Source organism: Pelodiscus sinensis, unplaced genomic scaffold, assembly GCF_049634645.1.
Source record: "Pelodiscus sinensis isolate JC-2024 unplaced genomic scaffold, ASM4963464v1 ctg125, whole genome shotgun sequence".
NCBI classification, from domain to species: Eukaryota; Metazoa; Chordata; order Testudines; family Trionychidae; genus Pelodiscus; species Pelodiscus sinensis.
Window position 1 is genome coordinate 190,583 of NW_027465977.1, and position 10,632 is coordinate 201,214.

Consider the following 10,632-nt stretch of genomic DNA (forward strand, 5'->3'; position numbering starts at 1 on the left):
GGGAAAGGGAGTGGGGCCTAGTGGTTAGATGGAGGGGGCTGGGGGCCAGGACTCCTGGGTTCTCTCTCAGCCCTGGGAAAGGGAGTGGGGCCTAGTGGTTAGATGGAGGGAGCTGGGGGCCAGGACTCTTGGGTTCTCTCTCAGCCCTGGGAAAGGGAGTGGGGCCTAGTGGTTAGATGGAAGGGGCTGGGGGCCAGGATTCTTGGGTTCTGTCCTAGTTCTGGGACGGGAGTGGGGGCTGGTGGCAAGAGCGGGGGCAGGGCTGGAAGCCGGACGCCTGGGTTCTGTCACCCACACCCTACTCCTGGGACACACTGGCTGGCAGCCTCTGGTGCGGGTGTCCGAGCTGGGCTCCCCAGACAGACGCACAAGCTGACCCCCACGGTGGCGTCGGGCCGGCGGGATGGGCGGGGGAGATGGGGAGGCAGGGACTGAGCTGGAGGAAGTGGGGGTTGGGGAGAAGAGACCCGTCCCCAACCAGCCTGTTATGTCGGCTTTCGGGCGCCATGTGTCAGGGCAGAGGGGGACAGGAGGGGCCAGAGAAGAGCAAACAAGGGACACAGGAGCTGGCAGGGAGGGCTGAAAGAACTGGGCTCCTTTAGGTTAGAAAAGAGAAGACTGAGGGGACCTGGTAGCATCTTTCATGTATCTAAAAGGGTGTCACACGGGGGGGGGGGGGTTTCTCCTCGGCCTCTGAGGACAGGACAAGAAACAAGGGGCTGAAATTGCAGCCAGGGAGGGTGAGGTTGGACATCAGGGAAAACTTCCTGCCTGTCCGGGTGGCTCAGCACAGGAACGAGTTGCCTGGGGGGGTCGTGGAATCTGCATCCCTGGGGATATTCAAGAGCAGGCCCCAGAACTGGGCGCAGGATTCTCACAGCCTCACCCCAGGCCTGCGCCCCGAGGCCGAACCACCTCGCGGCTCCCACGCAAGACCCCCCCCCTTTCTCTAGCCCCTCTCTGCCCTCTGCTTAAATCCAGCTCCTGCCTTACCCACCAGCCCCTCTTCCTGCCGCTGAAGGACCCGGACCCCCCCCACCCCACCCCCAGCATGGCCTCGTTAATGGCTAAGTGGTAATGACCGGCCATGACAGCTGGTGAATTAGCAACCCAGCATCCGGCAGCTTGAGCAATGACAGGTGGTCAATTAGTACCTCTTGTAAAATATTAATATATTGCCATTATTAACATGGCACCATTAATTATGGATCTGGGGGTAATTAACTGTGGGGTGCAATTAGCGGTCATTAGCAGCTCATTGTTAATTACACCCATAGCAACCAGGCAATTAGCAATGATTATCAACCTAATATGGATCGTTGCTACTAGATAATCAATAATTAGAGAGACCAGGAGATGGGGGCTGGGTGGGAACAGGAGATGGGGGCTGGATTGTTGCTACTAGATAATCAATAATTATCTAGGGGCCCCTGCCCCATTCCCTGCCCCCCCCTCCAGCCAGCCAGGCCCTGCCCTGGCGCTGGGTGGGAGCTGGCGCCCCCTAGAGGGGACAGGCCCCTGCCCCATTCTCTGCCCCCCTGAGCCAGCCAGGCCCCACCCTGAGGCCTGGGGGGACAGGCCCTCCATCCAAAATCCCCCTCGCCGTCACTCTCCATCAGTGGCTGGGTGGCTCTGCACCTGGCCAGGAGGCTGCTCCCCAGGGTGACGCCGTATTTCTGCCCCACCGAGGGCCCCGGGAGGGAGACGGGGCCACTGGAGATGGCAGTGGGGAGGGATCTGCCTGCGCTCGCTGCCCGGGGCCTCGCCACCCGCCGGGGAGAGGGGCCTGGGGTAGTGTTAGTTGTGGGCGTGGGACCCAGAGGGAGCTGCTCACCTGAGCCGGGGGGCGAGATACCGCACTGGGGCAGGCACGGAGCATCAGCCCCGAGCCAGGGGGGAGAACCAGCGGGCTCTGGCTCCCAGAGAAATGTAAACTCCTGGGCTACCAAGGAGCACTGGGGGGGGGGGGGGAGAGCCCGGGCTGGGCTGGCTGGGGCAGCGGGGGAAGGGGGGAGTGAGGGGCACCGGCAGGGCTGGGGCTTGAACCTCCCCCATTCTTGGGCACCCATGTGGTCCCTTCTGCCTAGGCCCCTGGCTGAGAGCGAGAGGGGTGGGGGCTGGGCAGGGGCTGCAGAGGAGTTGGGGGAGGGGCTGTTACTTACCATATAGCCCAGGCCCGGTCCGGGACAGAGAGGAGCACCCTGGAGCATCATGGGACTGATAAATGTGTAGCTATCACCACAAGGGGGCACAGCAGAGCGGTTTGAAGCCTTGGCCCTGCTCCAACCACTAGGCCTCACTCCCCTTCCAGGGCTGGGGAGAGAACCCAGGAGCCCTGGCTCCCAGCCCTCCCTGCTCTAACCACTAGCCCCCACTCCCCGCCCGGTGCTGGGGAGAGAACCCAGGAGCCCTGGCTCCCAGCCCTCCCTGCTCTAACCACTAGCCCCCACTCCCCGCCCTGTGCTGGGGAGAGAACCCAGGAGCCCTGGCTCCGGGTCCCTCGTTCTAGCCCCTGGCCGTTACTTTCCCCTATTCAGAGCTGCTGAGAACATCTGGTCTATTTCCGTAACAGCAGCACCAAGACTTCTGGCCCCTCCCCCAACAGCGGGGTACAGACACACACCCCAACAGCGGGGTACAGACACACCCCCCCCAACAAGATGGGGACCGACACCTCTGTGGCGGAGCAGGAGGGTGGGTTCGACATGGCTCCTTTGGGGTGGGGCTGGTTATAAAAGGGCCCCTCCCTTGGTTCTGGGATGCGACTGACTCTGGGGTGGAAGGTGGGGATTAAGCCAGCACCGTGGAACAGCCGAGGAGCGAGTACAAGATGTGCAGGCCCCTTCCCCTTTCTCACCAGGACAAAACCAGGTGAAAATCGGTGCACAGAAAAAAACCCTTTTCACTTTTCTGGGTAAGTAGCGGGGTTTATTTTGGTGACGGGTGGCCAAGGGGGAAAAAGGATCCCGCCGATCCACGCTGAGCCCCGTTCGCCCCGTGGCTGGCTGCGGTGCTCCCCGTGGCAGCGGAAACGCTCTCCCTGATTTGTCGCCCACCCAACCGTGCCCGTGTGGACACGCCCTTGGAAAGCCGCCCCCACGCAGAACACCCCGCTTTGGGCGACAGACGTTTCCTCACTAGGCCCCAGGGCCTGCGGCGCGAGCTCCCTTTTCTCCCGGGTCTCGAGAAGCTTCCTCGGGGTGTGAACGGCCGCGAAGGACCAACCTTGGCGCTTTCTTCCTGGTTTCGGGGCGGCTCTTCCAACCGTTTGCTGCGAAGAGCCGGAAGCGGGCGGCGCGGCCCCGAGGGTTTTACACGCGCGGGAACGGCACGAAAGCAGGGTAAACCCGAAGGGCCTTTTCTGCCGAACCCAGGAAAGCTGCCGTGCAAATCAGTGCGAGCGAAGGGGTCTCGGGAAGTGCAAATCTCCCGACCCAGGGCTGAGCTTTGGCCAGGACGCATCAGAAAGCCCTCCCCACGGAGCACAGTGCCCCTTGCTCGCCAGGGGAGAGTGTCCCCTGCTGGCCCCGGGCCCGGTAGACTTGTCTGTGGTAGACTTGTCCACCCTTTGACCCACAGAGTTTCGGACGCCCACAGCTGGCCCGAAGCCCTTGTTTGTTTTCATTTCTGCTCCCTGCCCTATTGGGCCCAGCCGGCGGGGCCTGGTCAGCCCCCTGCCAGCGTCCTTGTGCTGTCACGGAAGGCCCAGCTGGGTGATTTGCAGAGCAAACACTGCCACCTCTAGGCACAGGAGGGGCAAAGACAATAGAGACAGCAGAAGAACCCAGAGACCCCCATGAAGTGCCTGGAGAGAGAGATTGGTGCCAGCGGTGGGATCTCCCTCCCCGTCGCTGACACCCACAGCCACTGCACTCTGCTCTCCCTGATGCATGGAGGCCCCGGGCAAGGGACCCCTCATAGCAGTGGGACTGAGCATTAATAGTCCTAGAGAGGCCCGGGGAAGCCCCCCCCCCCCCCCCCCAAGCAGTGTCTGGGCCCTTCAGGTGATGTTTTAAGCTTCTCTCTCTAGGCACAAGGGACAGGAAGCGCGTCTAGTAAGTGGGCCTGGTACATCTGTGCCTCCATCCGGCTCTGCCCCGCACCTGTCGTCTGGGCTGAAGGAGAACCCAGTGGGCTCTCCCTGCCCTTCAGCCCTGGAGCCCTATCCCCAGCTCTGGGAGGGGAGTAGAGTTTAGTGGTGAGAGCCAGGGGAGGGGCCAGCAGTCAGGACTCCTGGGCTCTCTCCCTGGCTCTAGAAAGAGAGTAGGGTCTAGTGGGTAGAGTGTGTGTGTGTGTGGGGGGGTAGGACTCCTGGGCTCTCTCCCTGGCTCTGGGAAGGGAGTGGGGTCTAGTGGGTAGAGTGTGTGTGTGTGTGGGGGGGGTAGGACTCCTGGCCTCTCTCCCTGGCTCTGGGAAGGGAGTGGGGTCTAGTGGGTAGAGTGTGTGTGGGGGGGGGGCAGGACTCCTGGCCTCTCTCCCTGGCTCTGGGCTGGGAGTGGGGTCTAGTGGGTAGAGTGTGTGGGTGGGGGGAGGGGGACAGGACTCCTGGCCCCTCTCCCTGGCTCTGGGCTGGGAGTGGGGTCTAGTGGGTAGAGTGTGTGTGTGGGGGGGAGGGGGACAGGACTCCTGGCCCCTCTCCCTGGCTCTGGGCTGGGAGTGGGGTCTAGTGGGTAGAGTGTGTGTGGGTGGGGGGAGGGGGACAGGACTCCTGGCCCCTCTCCCTGGCTCTGGGCTGGGAGTGGGGTCTAGTGGGTAGAGTGTGTGTGTGGGGGGGAGGGGGACAGGACTCCTGGCCCCTCTCCCTGGCTCTGGGAAGGGAGTGGGGTCTAGTGGGTAGAGTGTGTGTGGGGGGGGAGGGGGACAGGACTCCTGGCCCCTCTCCCTGGCTCTGGGCTGGGAGTGGGGTCTAGTGGGTAGAGTGTGTGTGGGTGGGGGGAGGGGGACAGGACTCCTGGCCTCTCTCCCTGGCTCTGGGCTGGGAGTGGGGTCTAGTGGGTAGAGTGTGGGGGGGGGGGCAGGACTCCTGGGCTCTCTCCCTGGCTCTGGGGGCTGTTGCATAGTGGGGGGAGGAGCTCAGCAAAACCTCTCACCAACAGAATCCGACACCTGCAGCGACTCCGTCAGGGATCCGGTCTGGTCCGTGCCCTTTGGCCGCCAGTCCCGCCCCGCCCCAGCCTCGCCCGTCGCCTGCGCGGCTCCGCAGGGCCTCAGCCCCGGAACCAGGGAGACTCCCAGATCCCGCCCCCCCTCCGGGGAAAGCAGTGGCGGGGGGGGGGGGGCCGGGAGCCAGGGCGGCTGTGTTACACAGGCACTGGGCACAGAGATGCGGCCCCTGGGGGGGGGGGGGGGGAGAAACACAGGGGCTGGGTTTTTTCAGCTCTTTATGTAGCATCCCCCCCTTGACACGCCCCCCGTGAGGGGCAGCAACCCCCAACCCTGCCCCCTAAGGCCCCACAGGGCTGGGAGGTTCCACCCCAGCTCCACACCTTGGCTCTCCCCCGGGTGGCATCAAGGGCCGGGGTCAGGCGGGGGTGGCCTTGGCGGATCGGCCAGCCTCCGGGGAGAAGATTCCCGGTCGAGGGCCCTTGGGCGGCCGTGCTGGGCGTCAGCACGACCCTTGGAGGTTGGTGTCTCCTCGGAGGCCACCGGTGCTTGTCCCCGCAGGGGCTGCCCCCCCCCAGCCCGCCCCGCCCCGCCCCCCCCACATCAGTCAGCACAGGTGAGCAAACGAGCTGTAATTGGGCCTGCTGGCACACGGGAAGGGGCAAAGCTCAAGGGGATCATTCCAGGTGGTGGGGCATCTTGGCCCCCCAGGGGTCAGAGGTCACAGATGTGGGGGGCTCACGTCTCCTTGGGGCGGGGGCGGACCCGGGGGGCCGAGAAGGCCAGCAGCCCCTGGGCGGCGTAGTAGGTGGCCATGACGAGGAGCCGGGCGTGGGGCAGGCGGCCGCAGAAGTGGTCCAGGGCCAGGGCCAGGTCGGAGGCCATGAAGAGCAGGGCGCCGGCGCCCGCGGCCAGGCGGGGGGCAGGGTGGGCCAGGGCCCGCCAGCCCACGGCCGCCAGCAGGGCCCCGTAGACGCCCACGGCTGGCACGTGGACACCGGGCGGCAGGCAGGGCCACAGCGCTCCGTAGGCCCCTGCCCAGGCCAGCCCCCCCAGCAACAGCAGCCGGGGGTGCAGGGGGTGCAGGCCCAGGGCCCAGAGGTAACAGACGTGCCCCCCGGCAAAGACTGCCATGCCTGCGGGGGAAGGGAGGCAGCGTCAGAGCCGTGCCCCTCACTCCCGCACCCCCCCCAGCCCTGCCCCTCACTCCTGCGCCTGCCCCTTACGCCCTTGCCCCCCAACCCTGCCCATACCCCTCACTCCTGCCCCCCCAGCCCTGCCCCTCACTCCCAGGCCCCAGTCCCTCGCCCCCTCACCCCCAACTCACAGCCCCTGCTCCCCCACTCCCTGCCTGGGGCCCTCACTCCCTCGCCCCACCCCCATTCCTTCCCCTCATTCCCTCCCCCACTCAGCCCTGCCGCTGCCCCTCACCCCCCTCCTCGCACCTGGGAGGAACAGTGACCAGACCAGGCAGGTGTCGCCGACGCTGGAGAACAGCAGCCCCCAGCAGATCCCAAGGGCCGAGGGGGCCCAGGCACCATCTCGCCGGGCCTGGGCAAGCAGGAAGACGACCAGGCTCAGGATCGGGAGGGCTTTGACCCCGGCACTGAGCCAGCTGGGCTCAGGCAGCCACAGGAAGAAGTAGAGGCCGCAGGAGGCCAGGAACGGCAGCAGGAAGAGGGCGCGGCTCACGGCCTGCGGAGAGGGGTGGAAATGCACAGGACTGGGGCCCAGCTGTACCAGGGAGCACACAGCCCGGCCAGCTCAGAACCACCCCTCGCTCCAATCGGGGGTAGGGAACAAGATCACACCGGGAGCAAACACACCTCAGTCCCCCTTGCGGTGACCCGGGAGGACTACACCGGCTTCAAAACTAGTCATCACGCATGTTAACCCTGAAACCTACTGAGGGCTGGCTCTGTAAGAGCAGCCCTGTTAACTGTCGTCATGTTAACGTACCTCTCGTGATACCGGTCAATAACCAGGCCTGGCTCAGGGTGTTCACCCTGAAACATACTGAGCAGTGATGGTTGGACACAGGAAGTCATTAAGTTTCAGAGTTAACGGAACAATCTCACTGGTGTGTTATTTCGATTGTAACACTAATCGTTCAATTCTTAGACATTGGGTTGTGTCTATTATTTTGCCATGTTGATTCCAAAGGCTAACGGTGACCTGATTCAACCAACAGGCCTATTGGTTAGCGCCTGGTGTTAACACTGAAAACTACTTACAGCTCACTGAACATTATTAATACCAAGAATTAGCTCATTGGGCGGACTCTGAAGGCTACTGAGACCACAATCATGGATGGGTGCCTAATTATTTGACAAAGAGGAGATGGACCAGGGGCATTCAGCTAATCTCATCTCAGGCTGAACTGTGGGCCGGCGGAAAGAACTGATTAAGAACATCTTACTCACCGCAGTGGATGTTCACTCTGAACCCTACTGAGGCCGGAATTTAACAACTACTTCACAGCCAAGAGTGTGAGCACAAACAGCCTCTTCGATGTTTCTCCCATTGCTGCTTAAGAAGCAGCACTAATTCGGAAGCCTGCTTTTTGGCCAGCTGTGCCAAGACCCTTGTTAACTAATCCCCAGATCCAGGAGGAAGAGAGAGTTGTTTGCGCTCCTCCTGTTTCTCCATTCTGCAGGGAGTTTGTGCCCTTTGCACCAACGGGCTGTTCACTCTGAAACCTACTGACACTGTGCCTTCACAGTCACTGTTACTGTGTCCAGGGCTATTCATGCTGCCCCTACCACCAGCCCCGGATTCCTTTCCTCGCTGGGCCCAGCTGCGATCACAGCTCAGCTGGCCTATGGGAAAACGTCCGGAATTGAACCAGAACCAGGTGCAGCAAAACCCACCCACCTGGCCCAGCTTTACAGGCTCAGCAGCCGCAATGTGACCCCTGGAGGATACCAGGGATAGAGAAGGGGCGGGCTGGGTGTCAGGACTTCTTTTCCCAGCTCTGGGACAGGAGTGGAGCCCAGTGACTCAGAGAGGGCTGGGGGAAGGGAACTTGGAGCCAGGCCACCAGGAGTCGTCCCCCCCCCCCCGGTCACCTCTTTGTGCCTCAGTTTCCCCCTCCTTACATCTGCTGTGTTCTTTCGGCGGTAGCGGGTGTCCGTCTCCAGTATGTCCATGGCGCAAGGCTGGAGCTCCGGGCTGGAGGCTGCAGGAGGCACCCTGGCTGCTACTCCCAGTTATAGGAGCCTGTCTGAACTTTCGTCTCCCATGGGTTCCACAGAGCTGGAGATAAGGCGGGGGGGGGGGGGGGGGAGAGGAGGGGGAAATCGATCCCTGTCCTCCTGCCTCATCTGCACCCGGCACCAGCTGATAAGGGAGAGGCAGTTGGGGGGGGGGGGAGAAGAGCCGGGCACCGACTGATAAGAGAGGCAGCTGCTGAAAAAGGAAACTGGGGGGGGGGGGGGGGAGGAGGCGGAAGAGGGGAACTGAGGCCTGGGCTGGAATCTGAGCCTTGCCTCTGTTGAAGGTCCCCCCTGCCGGACCCCGCCCTGGAAGCAGACAGAGGCGAGCTCAGGCTTTGACCATTGTGTTTTATTGTCGTCCGGAGTAACAAAAGAGGCGAGCCGGGGGCCCCTCGGCACCAGGGAGGCGTCCGCCGGGGAGGCCCCCGGGCGACCCCCAAAAGGCCACTTGATTTGGTTCCTGTTTAAGAGCTTTTAAATATTGCCACTAAAGTGGTAGCCAGAGACTGGGGGGGCAGGGAGGGCTACCAGGACATCACCGTTGGCTACTGCTGACTTTCCGGGGGGGAGAGGGGGAATTCAGTGCTTTTACAGGAAGAAGGTGCATCCTGGGGTGCAGCTGGGCCCCTCCCAGTCACCCTGGCTAGGAGCCGCACGAGGAGGGGGTGGGGGACTGTTCGTGCAGGGGGGAGGGGATCGGACCCCATGGGCCCACGCCAGCCACACCCGCTTCCTGCCATGTGCTACGACCTGCCCCCAAACTAGTGCAAAGCAGAACCTCTCTGGAGAGGCTGGGAAGATCAGAGGGTGGGTGAGGGGGCAGCCCCTTAGCTGATATCTGCTACTTGGGGGGACCCCTCCCCACCATGCCCTACAATCCGAGGCGTCACCCCCAAACCGCCGTGGAGTGGATCCCCATAAATCCCGCCCCACTTCCAAAGCGAGGAGGCAGGGAAAGGGCCCCAAATCCCCCAGGGTGGGAGAGGAAGAGAAACCCCTTTCTGTAAACCGCCCCCGAGGGGCAAAGGAAGGGGAGACCATCATTGGAGAGGCCGCGGGAACGGGCTGTAGCCTGGCCTGGTGTTGGTGGCAGCGGTGGGATTCGGGTCAGAGGCAGGGAGGCCACCAAGTCTGGCGGGGGGGGGGGGGGGGGCATCCCAGGCCTTAAAGGGCAGGTGCATCATGGGCCGCCCAAACCCCCCCCCCCCCCCCACCAGATAGTACCTGCAGGGAGGAGAGAGTAACTTTTCCCTCCCCCACTTCTGACCATCTCTGCCCCCCGACCCCTTTGCTTGGGGGAGAAGCGGCTGCTCCAGCTCCCCAGGCCAAGGAAATAAATAAGGGGGAGCGGGAAACACGGGTTAAAAAGGGTCCCAGAACCAGCAAGAGGGGAGGGGTCAGATCTGACCCATAGCCCAGAGTTCCAGCTCTTCCTTGTAGTGCCTGCCCCTCCCCCAGCAGCCTCTAGCCCCTCCCACAAATCCCCCTAAGCTCCACCCCTCTGGCCCCACTCCCAACAACTGCTCCCACCCAGGCACCTCCCCCGAACCCCCAAACTAAGCTGGCCCAGACACAGAAGGGAGGGGTGAGGGTTGTGCTTATGCCGGGATGGGGGGGCTGAGCAAAAATCTCCTCTCCTGTGGGGGAAGGAAGCCCCCTTCCTGTGCCAGGCCCCCGGGGAAAGGGGGGGGCTGCCTGGGGGGAGCCGAGTGGGGGGTTGGAAGCACAGTGGGGAGGGGCCGGGGGGGCTAGTGCTGTCTAGAGTCACTTCTCCCTTCCATTAGCTTTGAGCTCCAGCGCCCTGCCGCAGATTTCAGTGCAAAGTGGGGGGGCCCGTGCGGGGGGCTCACACCGCCCCCCCCCCCCCCGAGGGGCGTCTTGCTGAAAGCGTCCTGTGACGGGACACGGCGCCCCCCTCCTATCCTGCCCCACGAGGGGGGGGCAACGGCTCTCCTTGGGCAGGCCAGGCTCCAGGAGGGGGGCTCCCCCAGCCCCCCACGATCGGCAGCGTTCCCAGGTGCCTCCGCAAGCTTTATCTGGGGGGAGGGGGAGAGAGTCAAGGGAGGGTCGTCACGCTCCGCTCCAGCACCCCCACCCCCAGCACAGCCACCCCCCCACCAGGGACCCCCCCCCCGTCCCGCCACAGGCCAGTCACCGCAGCCGAGGGGGGGGGGGGGGATTAGCAGGGGCTAATCTACCCCCCATACAGGTTCGATGAGGTCACAGACTGAGCCCCCCAGATCCTGTGGGATTCCCCCCACTGGAGCCCCCCTCCAGGCCGGGCTGACTGGCCGGGGGCAGGGGGGGGGGGGGG

At 63.7% G+C, this 10,632-nt stretch overlaps 1 protein-coding gene across 1 annotated transcript; it reads right to left on the reverse strand.

Moving 5' to 3' along the window:
- Positions 1–2,484: 2,484 nt before the first annotated feature.
- Positions 2,485–8,375, reverse strand: TMEM86B (transmembrane protein 86B). The gene is made up of 3 exons (XM_075917604.1): positions 8,202–8,375; positions 6,549–6,798; positions 2,485–6,239 (listed from the first exon to the last, which is right to left on the reverse strand). The coding sequence occupies exons 1-3, from the start codon at positions 8,250–8,252 to the stop codon at positions 5,842–5,844; spliced, it is 699 nt and encodes a 232-aa protein (XP_075773719.1). The 5' UTR covers positions 8,253–8,375; the 3' UTR covers positions 2,485–5,841.
- Between the last annotated feature and the right edge of the window lie 2,257 nt (positions 8,376–10,632).

Excerpts from the sequence above, each read along its gene's own strand:
- TMEM86B (XM_075917604.1), bottom strand. The coding sequence starts at position 8,252 with ATGGACATACTGGAGACGGACACCCGCTACCGCCGAAAGAACACAGCA. Across the intron at positions 6,799-8,201 it reads GCCGAAAGAACACAGCAGAT|GCCGTGAGCCGCGCCCTCTT; the intron begins GTAAGGAGGGGG and ends CCCTCTCCGCAG. Across the intron at positions 6,240-6,548 it reads CTGGTCACTGTTCCTCCCAG|GCATGGCAGTCTTTGCCGGG; the intron begins GTGCGAGGAGGG and ends CTTCCCCCGCAG.